The sequence below is a fragment of the Quercus lobata genome, chromosome 5, assembly GCF_001633185.2.
Source record: "Quercus lobata isolate SW786 chromosome 5, ValleyOak3.0 Primary Assembly, whole genome shotgun sequence".
In the NCBI taxonomy this organism is placed as follows: domain Eukaryota; kingdom Viridiplantae; phylum Streptophyta; class Magnoliopsida; order Fagales; family Fagaceae; genus Quercus; species Quercus lobata.
In genome coordinates, this window is record NC_044908.1 from 44,173,821 (window position 1) to 44,197,024 (window position 23,204).

At 33.8% G+C, this 23,204-nt stretch overlaps 3 protein-coding genes and 2 pseudogenes across 5 annotated transcripts; 2 read left to right on the forward strand and 3 right to left on the reverse strand.

Moving 5' to 3' along the window:
* Window positions 1-676: 676 nt before the first annotated feature.
* Window positions 677-2,262, reverse strand: LOC115992477 (annotated as a pseudogene). The gene is made up of 5 exons (XR_004092530.1): window positions 1,762-2,262; window positions 1,489-1,666; window positions 1,271-1,338; window positions 1,161-1,200; window positions 677-1,031 (listed from the first exon to the last, which is right to left on the reverse strand). The product of XR_004092530.1 is annotated as an uncharacterized LOC115992477 (transcript).
* A 98-nt stretch (window positions 2,263-2,360) lies between these two features.
* LOC115992478 lies at window positions 2,361-4,201 on the reverse strand (annotated as a pseudogene).
* A 1,172-nt stretch (window positions 4,202-5,373) lies between these two features.
* LOC115992480 (NAC domain-containing protein 89-like) lies at window positions 5,374-7,785 on the reverse strand. Of its 2 annotated transcripts, none has more exons than XM_031116684.1 (2): window positions 7,584-7,785; window positions 5,374-6,705 (listed from the first exon to the last, which is right to left on the reverse strand). In XM_031116684.1, the coding sequence occupies exon 2, from the start codon at window positions 6,701-6,703 to the stop codon at window positions 5,786-5,788; it is 918 nt and encodes a 305-aa protein (XP_030972544.1). In that variant the 5' UTR covers window positions 6,704-6,705; window positions 7,584-7,785; the 3' UTR covers window positions 5,374-5,785. The 2 variants fall into 2 exon arrangements, with proteins under 2 accessions (XP_030972544.1, XP_030972543.1); XM_031116683.1 differs by having other exon boundaries at window positions 5,374-6,710.
* Window positions 7,786-15,631: 7,846 nt separating this feature from the next.
* On the forward strand, window positions 15,632-18,446 carry LOC115992481 (spermidine coumaroyl-CoA acyltransferase). The gene is made up of 2 exons (XM_031116685.1): window positions 15,632-16,573; window positions 17,598-18,446. The coding sequence occupies exons 1-2, from the start codon at window positions 15,765-15,767 to the stop codon at window positions 18,136-18,138; spliced, it is 1,350 nt and encodes a 449-aa protein (XP_030972545.1). The 5' UTR covers window positions 15,632-15,764; the 3' UTR covers window positions 18,139-18,446.
* Window positions 18,447-21,448: 3,002 nt separating this feature from the next.
* LOC115992482 (magnesium-chelatase subunit ChlI, chloroplastic) lies at window positions 21,449-23,202 on the forward strand (the record flags this gene model as incomplete). The annotated part of the gene is made up of 3 exons (XM_031116686.1): window positions 21,449-21,680; window positions 21,915-22,030; window positions 22,390-23,202. Coding segments are annotated over exons 1-3 (1,032 nt in total), but the record flags the coding sequence as incomplete, so codon positions are not given.
* Between the last annotated feature and the right edge of the window lie 2 nt (window positions 23,203-23,204).

Genomic DNA, 23,204 nt, shown 5'->3' on the forward strand with positions numbered 1-23,204 from the left:
TTTTACTCAGCTTTAATTTACACAAGATGACAAACTACTTTAATTTAGCCATACAAAAATATAAATGTGCAATCAGGCGGATAAGAAATTTAGGCCCAAGTCAGCCAGAAAATGCCTTGCACATACCTTAATATAAAAACTGCTGCTCCCACCCACTGATCATGCTCGAACCTTCTTGGACACAGTTGGGAAGCAAAATTCTGAATCTTATGTTGTTCTCAATTATGAAGGAATTTCCAACACAATAAAGACCGAACAAAGAAAAAAAGAATTTAACATCAAAGACAGTAAGGATATTTTCTCGTCATTGATGGAATGGTTAAGCATCAGCAATTTTTTTTTTTTTTTTAAGCATCGGCAAATTGTTATTATTGACAATAGCTCAAACTAATATTTCTTTGGCTTCCCCATGCTTCTTTCTCAGCAAGTTGCAAATCTGTAGGAGAGAAAACAAAAGGACTATTTAATAATTTCAATAGGATCTAAAAATAAACTAAATATGACTACAAAAATTAAATAATCCTAAATTAAAGTAAATAGTTCTTTGAGTCTCCTGCATCAGTTGCAAGTTTTGGGCTCTTGTTACATCCTCCTTGGAATGACAAAGTCCAAACTTTGACCCAGGAAGGTTCATTAAAGCTATGTCGGGTTTAGTTGACAAAGAGGTTTTTGGTAATTGCGAATCTCAAAGTCAGAATTTCACTAAATGAATTAATGAAGATGTGTTCCTCTACAATTGAAAAACTGCAAGTCCTTTTTTAGGTTTCAAAGTCACTTACAGGTTTGAGACTTTGCCAAGTTCATGGTTTGATGAGCAACTATCAAGTTAAGCCTCTATGAATCACTTAATAGCTAATAAATAAATCACTTCGTATATGCCTCAGCCTTCTCAACATTTCTATCATTCTCCATAACTAAAGGAATTTCCAAGTCCATCATGTTCACCTCTCAAACACATTCAAGTTGGAGGTCTGGTGGTTAGTAAAGACATGCTTGGCACTACCCTCTCCCCGAATCCCATGAATGCAAACCTGGAGCAAATGTAATTGAAAGTGAAGCAAGTTATGTTCACCAAATAAGGCTTCAACCATCTATGTTATTCATATAAAGTTCAGCAGTCAGGGTTGATAAATAGACCGACAGATTTTGTAGATGTTTACTTGTTCTTCAAGGACTCTTTCCAAAGGTACTTTTGAATTGCTGCAAGTGATTTTTGACAATGTTATTCCAGTAAGTTTAGAACATATTATAGTCAATAGAACAATCGGACCTGATTTCACTGGCTGACACAGAGAGGTGTTTTAGAGGATTTAAGTACACTGAATCTGCATTTGATGCCTGCAAAGTAGCATCCTATCAATATTGGTGATGAGAAGTCATGATAATTTTCTTATAAATTACTGAAACTCCATATGAGATCACTATTGTTGTGATATCATCTGGAAGAGATCTTTATGAATAACAAGAAGTGGTTTAATAATATAAAACCTCAAATGTTTTCCTTTTCAAGGATGGGCTTTGAGACATTTCTTTCTCAGTACTGTCAACACGACGCTCAATCTTCAATGCTATATTGGGTACTTCCATTTTTTGCACTGACTTTTCCAAGGAATTAATTTCTCTCTGACTTACAGAATTTGATAGAACTTTGTTTGCCTCTGTAATCCTACATTGAAGATATACATCAATTAAAGACTAGTAAACTATTTTCAGATAGGAAGGAACCGTTGAATAAGACTTATCTCTATATGGGCATCATACCTTGAAGTTTTAATGCTAGAGAGATCAGGTGTCCTCTTGCCAGCTTTTATGAAGCAAAGTTTATTCCTTTCAGCCAAAATGGTCTTCAAGTTCTGCAAATACTCCATGCTTGAAAGCTCAAGTTTTAGAATTCACACTTGTCCGGGCACCACATTCAGTTGTCTTACCAGTTAGGCTGGAAAGATTCAAGAAATTCTCTGAGTGTTGCAAAACTTGAATCAACAATATAATATTTCCCTAGAAGGTCTTATGAAAAGATTACAAGCCTGATTATGTCTGAGAGAACTTACTATAGGAGCATTATCATATAGAGATTAGAGACTAAGCAGTCATGTTCAACTCAGAAGATTAACATCCAAAAAATCAAAACAATCTATGGTAACAAGACTTCTGAAAGAAATTTACCTGTTGAATATAGTAGGAGTGACTGAAGTATAATTAGCACGTCCCAAAAACAGGGTAACGTTTTGAGAACTCATTATCTAAAATCAACAAAGTGAGGAAACTTGTATTGAACAGAGATTCTTTCCAAAAAAATAATGATGCATAAAAATATTTTAAAAAAATGCCAATATGCATATATATTGCATTGCCTTTAAGTTCCACCCTTAATTAGTTCCTACATCTGACTTCATCAATTTTATATTTAGGATCCTTATCTGCTTATCCAAACACTTGACAGTTTTTTTTCACTCAATTTAAGATCAATAACACAAGGTTGGCATCGATATACAATAATAATCGTATAAGCATGCCAAATGTCAACTTTAAAATAGACATTTCCACAAAGGTTCTTAAACATTTATGCAACAATTGATATTTCTTTCTACAGTGACTGAAATACAATCAACAAAAGAGTTATAGCCTACTCTGCCAGTAATTATTATTTTGGCTATAACCTTACATGTCTTACCTCACATGGATGGGACAAACAAAGGGAACTTTTAAATCTCTACATCACTTAGGAAAATCCTATGTAAAGCAATTGATATTTCAGCTGTTGAATGACCAAACAACCCAACTCAAAGCTCAAAATGATGTAAATCTGATATAAAGAACTTCAACACAAAGTCAAACAACAAAGCTCAAGTACAAAAACTTGAAATTTAAACAAATGATCGTTAACATAGTTATCAATCTCATATAATCTTAAAATTTTGCAAGCATGTAGAATATAAGAAGAGCATCTAATCCAACCATGGATTTGTTAAAATTCACATCAAACTAAAAAATATTGAGTATGATGGTCTTTAACATTCTTTTCACTTCCTAGCAAAACAAATTCACCTTTTTTTACTTTGTCATGTGGCTGTAAATTCTCAATCAGCTTGCTCCCAATTGGTACATTATCAGAATTTAAGCCCTCCCTGTTGAAGATTGTGAGGGGCATTGTCATTTGAGCTTCAATATGGGAACTTTTCATTTAACAGTTCTTACATGATCTAATCTTGAGGGACAAATGTTTAACTTAATGCCAAGTGTAGAAGCTTTATCTGAAAGTGGAACTACTAGGTAGTGTCCTTTCACCAGCTTCTTAATGTTTAACTTAATGACAAATGTTTAACTTAATGCCAAATGATTAATTTAAGCCCTCCCCAGCTTCTTTTCCTTTCACCAGTGTCCTTGTATCAACTACCCCGCATCAAGTAAACAAAACATGTGTACTAAACTGAACCTCAAAGTTAACATGCTGTGTCAAAGATTATATCATCACAGATTATGTAGTAAATTTTGTGATATTTATTCATTTTCACTTGAAGCCATCTAAAGCAGATAAGTATTTAACTCCACGATGATCAGTTTCTCATTACCTTAGATCATTTCAAAACGAAATTTTGTAAAGTGTCTGAATACTCTTACCTGTCCAATGGGGCCAAAGAAAGATTGGAAGATGAACTCTGGTTCTTTTTGAACCCCTTGGTGTCATACTACATTTGCCTTGAGATATCTGTGACGGGATTGTCTTCCATATCTAAATCATGTTCAGCTGGACTCAGCTGGTTCAGTCATCCATAAATCTGATTGGTTCATTGCCACCTGTCTTATTCCTTTCAGCATCATTGCTGTCTGATGCAGTGATCTGCATTGCAGGTGAATTCTTGCATGCTGAGTCTTCATGATGAGATCCCATACTAGACATCATTTTGTCAGCATCAGTTTGCTCTCCGCCTGAAGTGGTTTTTTCTTCTGTGCCCAATGAACAAGTTCATGTCTGTACTTTTGAAAAATCTGAAACACTCTGTTGATTCATGTACAGGTTTGACGGGTAAATCATCTTTGAACAGCTGAGAAGATGGTTCTGTGAACATTGAATTCTGAGATGAGCAACTTTGTTGATCAGTTTCTTCTGCACTCATCATTATTGTCTTGGGGAAATAGTGAATGTACTTTATTTTCAACTTGGAGGTAAATGTGATTAAGACCTCAAACTAATTTTCCTAATGAGGATGACGAAGATGAAAAAAAAAAAACAAAAAAAAAAACAACAACAACAACATGAGACTGTTTCTGAAGTAGAAGCCACAGGATCAAACAGCCACACTGTCATCCTGGTAATTAGTTCTTATTAAGCTAAAAGAATCTTACCTTTCCATCAGTTAGCTCATGTGAAATGCTATTTGTATGCTGTTGAAGCAATGCAACAGTGAAAGCTTTTGCAGAAATTAAATTCGGACTCTTAGAAGGGATATCTACTTGTAATTACATTGAAAGGTACCATCGGTTCCCAAAAGACCTTCTCAAAAGGAAAAAAATGGAGGAGGTGGTGGTGGCAAGAACTCCATATCCATGCTGCTCATGTCTGAATCGTGATACATCTTGGGCAGTGAAACTGCAGGTGTTGTTTTCACATCTACCTCCTGTGCATTCTGAAGCTTTGGAAATACATCTGTTCTTCCATTGTCTTCAACATAACCATCTGGTGGTTTTGCAACTCCCCCTTCTTGGTGCAGCTAACAATATTTAATAAGACAATTTTCAAGTAGACCAAAATGAAAGAGATAGGGAAATTTTAACAAGTTTGAAAAAGATGAATGGACAATAAAAGACATACCTTTCTCCATTGGAGAATTCTGCTGTGCCAATGATTTACTGTATTTAGGTTTTTCTCTAGAGGCCTTATATACACCTGTCCTTTCACACATCTAAACATACAAAGACACAGAACCAATGCAAAAAGTATTGAAGCTCCTATGATAGCAATTCAAGTTACCCTCTTGGTTGTGAACACTTCAGAGATTGGACAAACATTTTACACGGTAGCAATGTAGATTGAATAAATATTTTACAAAGTAACAATGTAGATTGAACACAGAACCAATGCAAAAAGTATCCAACGCATAGCTCGGATGGTAAATAAACCACTCAATCTTCTAGATTCCTTCAGAGATTGAACAAACATTTAACACAGTAGCAGTGTAGACTGAATAGGTCCATGCCCTGTTATTTCAAGTTTAAGAAGTTTCCTTCTAAACCTGCACATTAATAAATAGTTTTTATTTTATTTTAAAGTTGATAGGCACTGGTTTATTTATGACCTATATGCTCACCAAATTTGCAGGAAATGGGAATAGAATAATGTCATAGATGATGGAAAAAAAATGTTTTGGCGAATAAATAGGTCATTTGAAAACTTCTATAAATAAAAGAGCCAGCACAGAAGTTTAGAAATTATTAGAAAATATGGTTGCAAAACAAGCCAATTTTGGAATAGATTCCAAGAGCCAGTCATCAAAATAGCACAAAATATCTCAGCTAATGACAAAAATTTATAAATATTGAACCAATAACATTCAAGAGAGGGGTTTAATTCAAGTAAAGATATTTGACACCTGTAAAGAAGAAAAAAAAAAAGATAAAGAGTAGAGTGATTCCAACTTAAGAAAAGGAATTTACAATTGCACTGACTTTGAACTATTCTAAGTCATAAGTAAATCTAATCTAATGGCACAAAAAACAATGAGCCAGTGGGAGTTTGGCCTTTGCTAGTCCACCAAAAATAAAAAAATAAAAATACAAGAATGTACTATAAGAGTGGGGTGTCGTCACAATCGGTAAGATCCCCCAAAAACTCAGTCAAAAATTGATCCAGATCATCCGCGCAGAAATCTTCATCATCAAAATTAGTATTGAATATATCAGGCCCAAATTCTGATTCTGAAACAGGATCAGATATAGTAACCATCAGTGGAAGAGTCTGCTCAGATGCAGTAGCAGCGGCAGGGGAAGCAATGGCATCAATGTGAATGACAGAATGCTGGTTAGAAACGGGAATAATCAGGGGCAGATGAGTGTCATCAGATGCATCAGTGGTAGTAGCATGCTCGGCAGCCCGCTGCTTCTTTCTTGGACAATCTTGTTGGGGGAGGGGCTGTGGCTGAACTTTCCTCTTCCTAGAAGCGGTCTTGGCTTGATCGTTTCTACGTAGCCGGCACAATACAGAGGAGGCAACAACAGCCTGATCAGAAGAAGGCAACCGCAGTGAGGAACCCTCAACATCAAGGGTGAACTCGTGCATGAGCCAACAGCCATTCTGTGGCGACTGAGCGTTCTCATAGTGAAACCAACGCTTTATTCCAATAGGTAGGCTGCTGTGGGCGTCGTATATAACCTTAGAGCCCTCATTACTCCAAGTTCCTCCGGAGCTGATTGTGCGACAAATGCGGCTGCCACGGCTACCCTTGGCCTTACCCTTACCCTTAAAACTCAATGTGGTAAAGAAATAGAGGTCCTCATCTTCTCGCAAAAAGGAACCGCCAAAAAGATCCCAAATCTGATCAGGCTGATGGGCTCCGTAGAGATCAAAATCAGAGATAAAACCACAGTAGAGATCCAATGACTGTCCATTAACCTTCTTGTAGAGGAAGTATGAGAGCAACTCATGGTCACTGGGGTCAAATTTGAAACCAACTATATTTGACCGAGGACTAGGACTGAAATCCATCTCTGTCCTGCAGAAAACATATATAAGAACATATACAATCACTATCGGTCAAAATGTTTCAACATACAGGTATATATAAATCATGTCATGCAGTAGTTGCCCATCACATCTTTGAGTCATGTTTGAACTCTATATATATGCAAATGTCTGATCACACATAATTAGGAAGAGATACTAAAGGACAATCAATGACATGAGGGCTTCAATTCTTTCAATCCATTATAACTAAAAGTGCTACACTTTAGCCGACCTATACATATAGCCTATACACTTTTACCCATTAAACAATTTGACATTTTAGTTTATTTAATCTGGTCTGACTGTAATCACAGAGCTAACAAGAATTCTACTTTTACTATCAATTTAACTCTTTAATATAATGTGGTGCATACTCAATAAATTAGAAGCTAGGAGCTTTGTGATGCAATGAGGTCCTTAATTACCATCTTAATTAACTTACTAAAAAGTTAGTTTGCCACAGCTAACAAAAAACCTATAATAGAACTAATAATAAAAAATTAAAAAAATTGAAAACGTATGTGCAGCGAGATCAACTACCACATGTCTATTTTATCATATCATCCTCTTTTCTTTGGCCCTGCCTTCTTTTCTTTCTTGTTATTTTTCTAAAGAAATAGGACTAGCCTTGGAACCATGCATGCTTTCGTATTCCCTTTTCCATTTTAGGACAAGAGAGTTAATTGTCATTTAACAATGGATGCTCTTTCCTAAATTTAACAGATTAAGATTAAAATGTGATGCTTGTACTTTTCTATGTTAGGGTTAGGGTTTGGTGTACGGAAACTGAAACGGTAACACAAACACAAACACGGGCATGGGTTAGTATTAGGGTTAGGGTTAGGATTAGGGTTAGGCTTACCGGAAAAGAGAGAATTGGAGTTGCTTCTTCCACACACAGAGCGAGCGAGCGAGCGTGCGTGCGTGGGTTCGAGATGAACACACTTCAGATTCAAAAGCAAAATCTTTCACTTCTTTCTCTTTCTCCCTAAATTCAAAACGCTGAGTGTATTCTGTCTGTGTTTCTTTGTTTCAGAGTGTCTGTGAGAACAGAGAGAGAAACTTCTGAACCTGGTCCTATTTATTTGACACCACACCGACTATTTTCCAACGGTCACTTTTTTCTTTTTTCTTTTTTTTCTTTTTTTCTTTTTTTTTCAAATTCCCCAACCCAATCGGGTTCCAACTAGGCAACTAGCCCTTTCTTTTTTATGGGCCAGGACATCCGGCCCACCTATCATTTATTTTCAAAATTTACCCACTTTATTTGCTTTTTTATTTTAATAAAATACACAAATATTCAATACAAAGTGTATGGCCTCACACACACATATATACTAATAATTTAACATATTTTCATACTAATAATAATATTAATAATTAGGCCCCAAATATAATCCAATAAAAAAAATTATGCTACAATATTTTTACAATAAATCTTAAGTGACATGTTGTTTTTTATTTTTACATTACTATTTACTAATACTCTGAATTTACTTGGATGGAGTATGTGATAATTGATATTATCAAACTTTTTCCTTTAGCTATACTAAATGTTGGACTACATTAAAAGGGAGTTAATACTGACTAGAGGTACCATTTCGACTAGAGGTCGGTTGGTAATCAATATTAGACACTGACATAATTAATAAAATTATAATAAAAAATGTCATATCAGCATCTAATTTTTTTAAAAAAAATTTATCAATTTTAACAAAAGAAAAAAAAATTAAAGACTAAAAAACACATGAATTAAGATCTGGTCACAGCATTAACATTAACACAAACCCAAAAAATATCAAACACAAGAACACACACCCAAATTTTCTAGCATTTTCCAATTTGAGCTATCTGGCTTGCTTGGCTGAAATTGATAGGAATGTGACCTAAACAATTCTGGCTTTTGAGTCCCTTGAAAGGTTTATGTGAGCTAATTTGCATGCTCCATTAAGCTAGTGGATGTGACTTGTGAGTTTAAGCATTAGCATTAGGCATATGAGCCAAGTTTTAATATTCAATTTTTCTTTTTGGGTTCTGCACTGAATGGCCAGGCTCTAATTCATACACAGGCAGGTACAACTTATAGTTAAATACCCATTGCTCCATTGATAATGTATTGGCCCTTGTCATTAATAAGGTAAATACTGTCGGGCATTGAGTCATTTCAAAGTCTTTTTTTATTTTTTGTACTTGACCTTCTTCAAGTCTTTTACTAGTAACTTTGATCTCTCTCTCTCTCTCTCGTAATTTAGGAGATACGTAAACTAAATAGTAGGAATAAAGCTGATGGTATAATCTTCTGATTATCAAAAACAGCAGTATTAAACATAGAAGTAAGGGGAGTTTCAAACAAAGAAAAATACTTAAAACTGTGATCTCCCCAGAGAAGCCAAGGCATCCGCACTACTGGTGAAAAAAAAAAAAAAACCCACTAAAAGTGTATCCAACTCAAAAAAGAAGCGAAAATTTCAGAGGACACAAAGGAAATATTCTAATTTGTTGTGCGAAACCGTACACCCAATTTCCACTGGTAGATCGATCCCCAGTGTACATGGTCTTTCCCTTATAAGTTGGGGTAATATTCTAATAACAACAAAATGAGCCAAAGTAAGAAGATAGAAGTCATTGGATTTGGATGCTAATGTGAGATGTTTGTCGGATGAATTGTTTCTTTCAAACACTCAAATGAATTGTTTCTTTTACTTCCATCATTTTTAATTTATAAATAAATTAGTTTTATTTGTCCGATTTTCATTTTTACCCCCCTTAATTTGTCCACCTTTTTTTGTTCCCTCTAAATTTTGATTTTGTGAAATTTGAGAATGCTTTATATATTAATTTTCTTGTAAAATTTGTGCTCTATTGGGAGGTATTTTAATATTACTGGCCACATACCCACACGCTGCATGAAAATATATATATAAATATTATGTAATATGGTGTAATATATAAAAATGAACAATTACTTCAAGTATTGTCAATTTTTAAAAAAAATCTACAAGTATTTTTTTTTTATATCTTTTTATCTTTACAAATATATCATGCTATTATTTTTGTGTGTGTTTAATTAATATTTTTTAATGCGAACCATATCCTTCTAACTTTTGTTGTACTATGTTATATTTGCCTATTTCCTCAAAAAAAAAAATGTTATATTTGCCTAATATACAACTAAATTTTATAATTTTCAAATTTATTATTCAAATTTCTCATCTCTTATTAAGGAATAAGAAAATTATCATAATAATCAAAACTCATTACAAAATTACAATGTTATCTTAACCAAAATTAAAATGAAACCGAAGGAATAAAAGATAGACTTTATAATAATTTATTATTCAAAATTTCAAACAATGGGTAAGCATATTCAAATTCATGGTCATGTAGATTGTGTAAAACTGCAAGGAGACCAGAATCTTATTGAGCACTTTTCAATAATATAAGCATTTTGTTTTGTTAAAGCTGTGACCCTATAATAATAGTATTTGTCTTGTAGATGTATAATAATATAAGTGTACCGTAAAAAGTAACTTTAGCATTTTTATTTTGTGTGCTAAACTTTAGCAATTTGTTGAAGCTATGCATGTTTTTTGTATATAATTATTTAATTAAATTAGTGGATCTCTAAAATTTGATTAAGCTTTTCATGTTAGTTAGTTTACAATATATTCAGAGGTGGTGTTGTTAAGTTAGTTTTTTAGTTTTTAACTTTTATAATAAGTTTATCTATCACAAATTTTTTTAATCTTTATATTGATATTTGTAATATGGTCCTTAATTTTAATTATGTTTTTGTTGACTAAATAATTACAACTTATCAAAGATGTGGCTTTCTTTTTAACTACGTAACAGGTGAATGTATAATAATATAAGTGTACCGTAAAAAGTAACTTTAGCAATTTTTTTTTTTTTTTTTTTTTGTGCTAAACTTAATAGAAGCAAATGTTTAATAATTAACTCATTTAGTGTATTTTTTTCATGTAACTAGGAAAAGAGTGATAGAAACAAAAGAAATCGCAAAGAAAATCAAGCCATTGGTACAAAACTTGTAGTCGCAATGATAGCTTGATTTTCTTTGCGATTTCTTTTGTTTCTATCACTCTTTTCTTGGTTACATGAAAAAAATACACTAAATGAGTTAATTATTAAACATTTTCTTCTATTAAGTTTAGCACAAAAAAAAAAATTGCTAAAATTACTTTTTACGGTACACTTATATTATTATACATCTACAAGACAAATACTATTATTATAGGGTCACAGCTTTAACAAAACAAATGCTTATATTATTGAAAAGTGCTCAATAAGATTCTAGTCTCCTTGAAAAGTGCTCAAGATTGTGTTTTCAAAAAATAACTAAGTATTAACCCAAACCAAAATTCAACCAAAGTTATAAAAGGGAGAGGGAAGATTTTGTGATGGGAAATTGAAACACAATACCAAAACACAAATTTTTAAAAAATCAACCTTAATTAGCATTATAAGAAAGAACAAAAATTCACCAAAAGAAAGTAGAGAGAGAGAGAGAGAGAGAGAGAGAGAGTACTCACAGTTTTTGTATGGGAAAAATATGGATTGAATGGAGGAAATGATATCAAATTTATACAAAATAAAATGGGAAGGAAAAGAAACAAATTATAAGAAAGAGAAAATGGTGAATGAAGTGTAACGATGAAGAAGAGAGTAGCAAGGGAGGTAAAGAGGCAAAGGGGGAAGTGAAAGGTTGGAGTAAGTGTAACTGTAGGTGTGGACTAATAGGGAGTAGAAAAGGTTTTTGTTGTTGTTGTTGTTGTTTTTATTTTTTATTTTTTTTTAGAGTAGTGAGAAGAAAGTTTTAAAAGAGAAAAGAAGAAGTAGAAAATAAGTGGATGATGCGGCCCAATAATTGTGTAACAAAATTTATTGCGCACGCATGCACACACACCCACACACACATATATAATGATGGAAAGAAAATAACACTCAATGTTGAAAGGAGTTTTCAATGTAAACAATAGACGATTAGAGTTTATGATGGTGTGTAGTGCATCACGTTGGCCAAAAATAATTAATTTTGCAATACTCAATATTCACAACAAGGTTATAAAAAAAATATTAGCTTTCAGCAACTTAAAAATTTACTTTATCTATTTTAACAACTCACTTTACAATACATCTAACATCAAAAGTTTTATTTTAACAAACAACACATTAAAATAATATAAACAAACAAATAAAATAAATATAATAAACACTACACATGGATACACTTGAGAGAGAGAGAGAGAGAGAAACTAATTTAATAATGAGAGAAGAAAGATAAAATGATTTAATATTTGTAGCAACTTGCTACAGTGAGCTGCTACTAACCTATTACTAATAGTTCACTGTAGCAAGTTGGTAAAATATTTTAAGTTTAGCAACATTGTTGTGTGGTGTTTTTGTTTGTTTGGAGCTATAAAATAACTAAAAAGCTATTTTAAGAGCGTTACTGTGGATGCTCTAAAGATGGGAAAAATAATAATAACGTGATGCTTATGTGCCTCAATAATAATGTAGCAACAATAAATGCGTTTTTAGATATATATATATATATATATATTTTTTTTTTTTTTTCTTGTATCTAACTTCTTGCTTAAGGAAGTGAAGATGTTTGATTTTGGCATGAATCATATTTAAAGCATCATCAGTATCAATTTCAAACTTTGAAACAAATTTGAATTTTACTTTTTGTCCAAAAGGATAAGTAGTAATTCCATCATGTTCAACAAGAAAAGGATACAAAGCATTTATAAATGGAAGTCCAAGAATTACTTTATCAATCATGTTTTTAACAAGAACAGAAAGAACCTTGAAACAGACATTATCATGGCAAACATGAGCATTATTTAATTCATATTTAATTTTCATTTGAGTACCATTAGCAGAAACCAATCTTTCAGTTGATTTTTCAAAATATTTGGAAGGGATTAATCCTCTCTCTCTCTCTATATATATATGGATATAGATTATAAGCATTCATTCTTCGAGTCAAGCATATAACCATTTAATTCATTTAAAAAAAATTTCAAATAAAATAAACCAATAAAAACATGGCAATCCAAACAAATTGTTGATTGAGCATTTACAGTAAGCAAGCTAAAAATTATAGCTTTTAGCAACTTAAAAAGCAACTTTATCTATTTTAACTACCTACTTTATAATACACCCAACATCAAAGACTCTATATATGGCAACTCATTTAAAATAATATAAATAACTCATTAAAATACTAATAAACATCCGCCACAAAAACCAACACAATAGCAACAACCACCTCCATCGTTGCCCCACCAACCACAACCACAAATCACAGCAGCAAAAAAAAAAAAAAAAAAAAAAAAAAAAAAAAAAAAACAACAACAACAACAACAACAACAACAACAATCGGACCAAATCAGAAATCAAACAAATTGACCCACGCTGATACTTGCAAACCACAGCATAACCACGTTGAAACCCACAAACAACCACGCTAATACCCACAGCACAACCACACCGATACCCACAAACCAAGCTGATACCCATAAACCACGCTGATACCCATGAACCAATTAGACCCACAAATCGACCCGCAAACCACTCTGACCCACGCTTATACCCAAGAACCAATCGACCCACGAAACCAATGACGAGAGAGAGAGAAAAGAGAGAACAGAAACAAAGAAGTCAGAGAGGAGCCATTATAGATTTTTATGAGAAAGGAGGGAATAAAAACAAGGTTTTGAAACCTGGACTGGACTGGGTGGTTCTACCTGAAAAATCGGAAACTGGACTAAAATCTGGTTTTTTAAGCATAGAGAACCGGGTATCAGTGAGTTGTTAGAGAACTAGACGAACTAGGGTTCAATCAAGAAAACCGGACAAATTGTAGGCTGGTTTAACCGATCATGGGATAGGGAAAAATTAAAGAAAAATGCGGCTCCCAAGATTCAAACCTAAGCTCTCACACCTTGTAAGTAAGACTAAAGCCATGACCAACGGACCAAGTGCTCTTCTTGGGAGCTAATATGCGATATTATTAAATTTATATTAAATTTACATGATTTATAGTTTCTAAACTTCTATGTCATCTTTCTTAACATATTAAATATTACTAAATTAACTTTTTATTTAAGAATAATACCTATGCAATTTATGAATTTATTTTAAAAGTCATTTTTAGTTAATTGAAATGATTTCTCTTAAAGGATTATTATAAAAATTTCTTTTTATGCTTATTTATGTTGTACTATTTTTTATTAACCTTATAATGTACTATTTTATGTATTTTGTTTCAATTTTTAAGATATTTTTAGTAAATTTTGCTAATATTTACAAATTTAATATATTTATTTATATTTAAATAATTATTAAATTAATTATGACGTCATCTCGGTTTGATCCCGATTTGACCTCGGTTCGACCTCAAAAACCTTGAACCTCTCTCTTTTACGATTCAATGAACGGTCTGGGTTTGAAAACCTTGAATAAAAAAAGAAATTTTATGTTTACCTTCGTGTTACAGTGAACTGTTATTGATAGCAGCTCACTGTAGCATGAAGGTAAAATATAGCTAAATAATTTAGTTATAACATCTTTATTGGAGGGCTTTTTTGTGTGGTTGAGATGCTAAAATAACTTTTGAGTTATTTTAGTATATTTATTGTGAGTGCACTAAGTGCTTCTTTATATTGTCCTAAATATTATACTAATTATTAGCTACCAGCTACCAGCTACCCCCCACATCTCAATCCATGCGACTCTATTTTCACCGTAGTAGGTGGAGTTATTTTTTTAAATACAAATGTATTTTTATACCATTTTTCAAATAAAATAAATAAATAAAAACTCAACAGGTTGAAAGAAAACTATTGCCTACATATTGCCTTCAACAATTAGCAGTTACTAGTTACTACTAGCTAGTAGCCACCACATCAAAATACATTTAACCCTATTTTGATCCATGGGAAAAAAAATTAGTAAGTACGGTTTTTGTATAGGAACCACTTATTTAGTTGAAATTAAAATTTTTTTATTGAAAATGTAGAAATTAGGTTAAAAATAAGTTGAATAGTACCGTAGAACCTATAAGTAATATCAATAAGTATAGTAAGACTCATAAATATAAAAAAAAATAAGTTAAAAGTGTAAATAAACTGAATTTTTTAGCTCATCTTAAACGAATACATAGTGTATAATAAATTATATGTAATAAATATTGTCCTTGATCCATTGGATCATGCAAGTCTCAGCTTCGAAATGATGAAAAATTAAAATAAAATAATAGAAAATTTATGTAAAAATTGTTCACCAATTAAGAATATTATCAAGATTAAGGATTTATTTAAGAATAATAGAAATTTTTTTTTGTTGAAAGTGTAGAAAAAAAAATTAAAAAATAAACTGAATAGTATAATGAGGTTTATGAATAATAAAAAAAAAAATTATAATAAACTAAAATTACAAATAAATTGAAAATTTCTGCAAATCCCAAACCAGCTAAAAAAAAATCTTATTTTATACCTTTATTTTTTAAATAAAAAAGTCAAATGAAAATATCACGTCCTGACGTCCACGTTTAACAGGAGAAAAAAAAAAGTAATTGAAACCGTCAAACATCGAAAAAAGCAACCAAAAGTAAAATCACAGTATTACGGTAACTAACACTATTATAAGGAAAAATCGCCCGGTGGTTGTTGGGTCCAGACTTTTGCACATCCAAAACGTCAAAACTTGGTCATCCTTTTTAATAACCAGCCGCCTTGTTGGAAAAGTCTAGACCACAAAATGTTTTATAATTTCTTGCTACAATAATAACGTCGCAGAGTACAATTTTTTTAGTAAAGAAAAAAATGGGTGAGATTACGTATAATTGGTGGTGTTAGTCGCAGCAAGTTCCACATCACACCTCCAACTTCAACGCACCAAATCTCGAGAGTTTGAAAACGTGACAACCAACAACATATATAAATTTCTCACACCACACTCATCACTCACACCAACAACCAACTAAAAAGAATTCACCTCCTACTCCTCAGCAACAATGCAAGTCAAAATCTCACACACCGCCTTAGTATCTCCCACCACACCACCATTCCACGAAGACCACACCCTCCCTCTTTCCCATCTTGACACCGACCCCAACCTCCACGTCACCTTCCGCTACCTCCGCACCTACCTCAACACCGCCACCTCCGCCGCCGCCGCCGTCGTTAACGACCCTTTCCAAGTCATTTCCGCCGCACTCTCCGCCGCTCTCGTCCACTACTACCCTCTCGCCGCTACTCTCCGGCAAAACCACCTCTTTTGCAGTGTTAAAAACCTGACCGTCCCGCTCATCCACGCCACCGTGGGTGACACCACCCTCGAATCTCTCAACTACCTCGACGACAACCCGGATACCCACTTTCTCGAGCGGTTGGTGCCCGACCCGGATCAGGAAGAGAGGCTTGTGAACCCGTGCGTGCTACAGGTCACGGTGTTCAAGTGTGGTGGGTTTACTCTCGGGGCCGCAATACACCACTCGCTGTGTGATGGACTCGGCGCGACTCAGTTCTTCAACGTTATGGCCGAGTTGGCTCGTGGGGCGACTCGGATTTCGGTTGAACCGGTGTGGGATCGGACGAGTCTGTTGGGACCCAGAGACCCGCCGAGAGTTGAGGCACCGATTCATGAGTTCTTGAGTTTGGAGAAGGGGTTTTCATCGTACAGTGAGGAGACTGGTCCGGTTTTGATGGAGTGCTTTAATGTGAGTGATGAGTGCTTGCAAAAATTCAAGGCCGCGCTGTTTGAACGGTGTGGATTGAAATTCACCACTTTTGAAGCTTTGGGTGCTTTCATATGGCGAGCCAAGTAAGTCCCCTCAATATTTCCTTTTTGTGTTTACCTCCTAAAATTTTTTTGCATTCTTTTTTTTGATGGGATTTTTTGTATTCTTTATTATCAGCTAAATTGCCAAATCTGTTAGTAAATGACACAAAATATTCATAAAAATTTTCATTTGACAGATTTTGTCATTTGATAAGTTTTATTTTTATAGAAAAAAAAAAAATAATATATATATATATATATATATATATATATATTCATAAAAGGGGTGACTCATTTTTACAATGTCACTACATATGAAATTGACAAAAATTTAGCCTTATGCACTAATTTGACTATTGAAATAAAGTTATTGAATTAATTGAATTTTAACCTATTTGTTATGTTGATGTATTATAAAAAAATAAAATTTGTAGTTGGCATTAAGTACATGTTTCAATTTGTAGGTATGGTACATGCATACCAAACTAAAACCTATCACATGGTTTTTTTTTTTACTAATGCAACGAAAATAATGTTATCTTTTTCATGTACAATTAAATTCAAACACGTGTTTTATTAATCAATAGATTCAATACAACCACATAATTGAACTAATTAAGTATGTGTTTGGATCCGGATGGACTTGTGTCTGCGTTTTCAGTGTTTTTTATTATTTTTTTTTTCTACTGCACACGTTTCAATTTTAGGGGACAAAATGACTGTTCATGCACTGTTTATACACGGTTTACATACTGTTTACGGGATCCACAATCACTTTATTCAAAAAATATATATATATATATTAAAAATAGGTCCTACGATACTATTCATCATTTAAAAATTATTTTGTTATGGTGTTTTTAATTTTTAGCAAAATAAGCTGTATTTAAACGGACCTAAGAAACCTAATAGCTCATAAGGAATCATAGATAAATTTTTTACCCCAATTACAAGTACTAACCTATAATTATTGTCATTTTAGGCAATAGCTTCGACATTGAATTTATATTCTTATTATGCCTTATGAGTTGCCTCCTGGACATTTTGTTTGCCATTTACGAAACAGGGTTAAAGCCTCAAAAATTTCAGGCGAAGAGAAGGTGAAGTTTGCTTATGCAATCAATATGAGAAAACAGGTAAAGCCACCACTACCTGCCGGTTACTGGGGTAATGGCTGTGTTCCAATGTACGCGCAGCTTAGCGCCAAAGAGTTGGTAGAGAAACCTATTTGGGAAACAGCACAGCTGATCAACAAGAGCAAAAGCAGAGCCACTGATGAATACGTTCGCTCATTTATTGACTTCCAGCATCTGCATTATGGAGAAGGGATCACAGCAGGAAAAGGAGTGAGTGGATTCACAGATTGGAGGCACTTAGGCCACTCAACTGTTGATTTTGGTTGGGGTGGTCCTGTAACAGTTTTGCCACTCTCAAGAAACCTTCTTGGAAGTGTTGAGCCTTGCTTTTTCTTACCTTATTCTTCGGTGAGTGCTGGAAGGAAGGATGGTTTCAAGGTGTTAGTGAATTTGCGAGAGAGTGCCATGCCTGCTTTCAAGGAAGAGATGAAGGAGTTTGGCAACCACGAGTTTGGGCTGTCTAGATATTAAATAACGAGTTCACATCATGATTTTAGTACTGTAGTATGTATTTTGGTTGACAGGGGTACCACAATCAGACAAGAGAGTTGTTCACGGAGTAGTAAGTCTTTATTTGTAATTGGAATTGGGTTTGGCTTCGTCCAATGCTCCTTGGTACATGACATGATACAGGCACAACACGTGTCCTAAATTGGCTACAGGCCAATTCTGTATTTCTCCTAATACATAAAAGCATTGATAAAGTGACAAGCTCTCAATTATAAACAATAAAATGATATTAGTGACAGATTCATGTGAAAATCAATCATATTTTGATACTTGATAGTTGTGAAAAATACTGAATATTGTGTCTTTAATGTTTCTAGGTGGTAGGTCTTTTTCCTCTACATTAAAATGTTACTGAGGGTGCGTTTAAATATTGTTTATTTTGCTGAAAACTGAAAACAATTAAAAATTAATTTCCGAATTACTGTTCACATTGAAAACACTGTTCATTTGCCTATTTGCACTGTTCATCCATGAACAGTGTAGTAGTCGCTAGTCAAAAAAAAAAAAAAAAAGCCAAAAACGGCAAACGTGGATGCGTTGGCCGTGATCCAAACGGGTACTTAGAATCAATTAGCATTCTTTAATAAGCTGGTTTCTTAGACTTAATCCGACGATTGGCCCTACTCCGAGTGATATCCAAAGTATGGTTTGCTTAGCCAATTTAGCAAGATCTTATTCAACAACCTCACCCATAGATTGAAGTTGATTTCACTCCTTTTGGCTTTTAGATGGCCAACGAAAGTTATTGGTTATGGACCTTGAGTTGGGAGACTAAGTAAAGGCAATACAAGGCAGGGTAATGCCATTCCTCCTAGCTTAAGATGCCAATTTAGAGGTTTTGAGAAAAGATTTCCCAGTTGCATTGGTTAATAGATTTCCATCAGTTGGAGGTGTTGATTCATCTTGCCTCTCTCTTATAGCTAGCCATTTTGGGTCTAAGCAGAGAAAAAAAGATTTACAATTTTGTGCCAAAAGAGATAATAAATTTTAATTGATAGGATGTTGTCAAAAGCCTTATGGTTTGGTGACAATGTCCGGCTTCCTTTCCTCTATGGGAAAACCTATATTTGAATTCTCCTACTAAAAAATATTATTGTAAAGATGTTATTTATCTTTTTATCTTTTTATTTTTTGATGATATAGTAACTAAGGTGGTGTTTGCTAAAAATGAAAGAAGAGAGGATGACAAAGGGAGAAAAAAAAAAATTGAAGGATGATAGTTTTCCAATATTTGTTAAAATAGTTAGTAGTTTTCCATAAGAAGTAAAAAAGAGTAGATGTCAAAGAAAGAATGAAAAATCAAAGCACATGGTTTTTTTGTTAGAGCATTCACGTCAATGGTGTTAAAAATTAGCTTTTAGTATTCTAAAAAAGTTACCTTATCTATTTTAACTTACCATTTCATAACTCACCCTACATCAATGTTTTTATTTTTCACAACATAGCTAAATACTATTCATTTATTTATTATTCTCTCTCTTTCTCTCTCTCTTCAACCCACAACCACCAAACTCACAACCCAAAATCAACCACCACCACCACTACCACCAAACTCATATGAATATACATAGCCAAAATCTGATCAAGCACAACCCATAGCCAAAGCCCAAAACTTGATCTGATCAAACACAGCCAAAACCAAACCCACATCTAGATCAAACAAAACCCACAACCTAATATCAACCCAAAATCCCGATCTCAACTCACAACCAAAATCAACCACCACCACCACCACCACCACCACCATCACAACCACCAAACCCATATGAACACACATAAAAAAAAGAACCTAAATACAACTAATACATACCCACCACATTGCTAACCCATTGTCATTGTCACCACCACCGATGTCACCCATGAACCACCGCAAACCCACCTCTTTATTTGTTTGAGAGAGAAGACCAACAAGGAAGAGAGAGAGAGAGAGAGAGAGAGAATAGTGAATTGAGAAAGGCAAAAAAAGAGAAAGAATTTGAGTTTTTTAATTGAAGGAAAAGAAGGCTTGGGAGAGATGGGAGAAAGGGTAGGGAGGGTGAGGAAGAAAGAAAATAGAAAAGAGAGAGAGAAAGTAAAAAATTATTATTTGTTATAGCATTTGAGTTATAGAAAATTACTATAAATGGCAGTTTACTGTAGCACATTTGCAAAAAAAATTAGAAAAAGAACCATCAATGCAATATATTTTTTGTGGAATGGTTTGTTAAAAATAGTAATATAGCAATTTGAAAGCATCACCGTGAACGCTCTTATTTGATATAAATGGAAATTAAAAGAAAAATAAAAGGATGGTGGATGCCAATTTCCATATGTACCTACAAAAATTCATTTGTTGACCAAAATTCATATGCTGAGAAATAGGTGGAATTTTCAAAAAAAAAAAAAAAATAGGTGGAAATTTGGAGGGAAAAAAAGAGTGGAGAGTAGGTATAAAGAACTTGTAAAAATATTATTTTAGCCTTTACACTTTTATTTTTTTGGCCTTTTTTTTTTCTTATTGTTTTTAAAGTCGTTTTGGCTAGTTAACAAGACAATGAAATGGGAAGGGAAGATTAAAAGAAAAGAAAAGAAAAGAAAAAGAGCAAAAGATGATGGTTAATGGAAATTAAGAGGAAAAGAAAATAAGGTCAGTGGCTTATTCCCATCTAAACTACCCAAAGTTCATTAATTAAACGATAGGTAAAAAATTGAAGAGAAAATTAGTGTGAGCATAAAGGTTACTACTTAACCTTAACTTTTATTATTATTATTTCAAATTCTTTTTGTCCTTTAAAAAGATAAAATTTGTAAAAAAGAAAATGTTGAGAGCATGATTGAGAGGATCCTAACATTCTTGGAACAAGAGATCCTTCTCATTCACTAAAAAAATGACTAAATTGTATATTACATCTTTATATTTTGTTATGTTTGTATTTATTTTGATTTTGCACCCTCCATATTTGGGGTTGTTTTGATTAATTTTGAACTTAACAAACAACTAGGCCTGATACATTAACAAAAGTTAATAAATCCAAATGCTACTAAATGCTAATCAAAATTTGAAATTTAAGAGTAAAGGACTAAAATAACCCAAAATTTAGTGTGTAATTTGCAATTTAGGTAAAATTTAATAAATAAAAGAGACCCCTATCTCTTTTTGTTTTCGAGACTTCTCTCTTTTTCTTGCTTTCTAAAAATCTCTCCTTTAACTTATTTTATTTTATTTTCAATGTAATTCTTTTTCTCTTTATTATATTATTAGTAACGAGAAAGGACAAAATAGGGAACAAGAACTTAGAAGATTCGAATCAAATCTATCCTCTTATCCTCAACCTAACAAAGCAATAGGAAACCATGTCAAGCTGTGAAGGCTAGGAAACTCATCGACCATAACACACACTGCACTCATAAACACTTGCCCATGGCGTCGGTACTAGGATCTTCCTCAACTGCAATCTTGGCTTCCAGGCCCCTCTTTTCTCAGACCTCCAAGCCTTCCATTTCCTCTCTCACTTTATCTCCAGGTACATTACTAACTAAACAAACTAAACCCCACTGCATTTTTCTGGGTCAGAACAATAATTTTGGACTTTCATTCTCATATTGAGTACATACGTGACAGACCCAGTTCGTTTGTGGTGCTTCTTTGTCCAAAAACTTTAAATTTATTGATATTTAGTCTTTAGCAATGATGATAAGAAATGGGTTTTAGCTTTTTTAGTGGATTGATATTGATGTTGACAATTGTGGGTTTTCAGGGCAGAGTAGTGGGAGGAAGTTTTATGGAGGAATTGGGATTCATGGTAAGAGGGGGAGGTCTCAGTTCCATGTTGCAGTTACCAATGTTGCAACTGACATCAACTCTGTTGACCAGGTACTTGTCTAATGTTGTTGATTTATCCTATTGTTTAGATCATATTTGGTTTTTGTTGCTATCTTTTCTATTCAAACGCATGCTATAGATAAATTGGTTGCTCAAAAACTTCAAGTTACCATGAATATTTCTTGTGGTGTTTGAATAAGATTTGAGGTCCTTTTGTGCACTCAGGCTGTTTGTCAAAATAATCTTACGGTTAATGAGTATTTCTTTTAACTTTATATGTAAAAAAGAACAACAAGAAAATTATATCTGTGGATGATAACATTTCTTGGAAGTGAATGTTTATAGCAGAATTTTAACGAATAGGTTTTGAATTTTATGCTAATAAGGACTGTGAACTTGATGATTTCCAGCCCCAGAAGCTTGCTGCAAAGGAAAGCCAGAGGCCGGTGTATCCGTTTCCTGCTATTGTTGGACAGGATGAAATGAAACTATGCCTTCTGCTAAATGTGATTGATCCCAAGATTGGAGGTGTCATGATCATGGGGGATAGGGGAACAGGGAAATCCACAACTGTTAGGTCCTTAGTTGATTTGCTTCCTGAAATCAAGGTAGTAGCTGGTGACCCATTTAATTCAGATCCAGAAGATCCAGAGTCCATGGGCGTGGAAGTCAGAGAAAACATTATGAAAGGAGAGAACCTATCTGTTGTCATGACCAAAATCAACATGGTTGATTTGCCATTGGGTGCTACAGAAGATAGGGTCTGTGGGACAATTGACATTGAGAAAGCCCTCACTGAGGGTGTCAAGGCATTTGAGCCTGGTCTTCTAGCTAAAGCTAATAGAGGAATTCTTTATGTAGATGAAGTAAATCTTTTGGATGATCACTTGGTGGACGTTTTATTGGATTCGGCTGCCTCAGGTTGGAATACAGTGGAAAGAGAGGGTATTTCAATTTCACATCCTGCTCGGTTTATTCTCATTGGCTCAGGTAATCCGGAAGAAGGGGAGCTAAGGCCACAGCTTCTTGATCGGTTTGGAATGCATGCACAAGTGGGGACTGTTAGGGATGCAGAGCTGAGAGTCAAGATTGTGGAGGAGAGAGCTCGTTTTGACAAAAATCCCAAGGAATTCAGGGATTCTTATAAGGCTGAGCAAGAAAAGCTCCAACAACAAATTGGCTCAGCTAGAAGTTCACTTTCTTCTGTTCAGATTGATCGTGATCT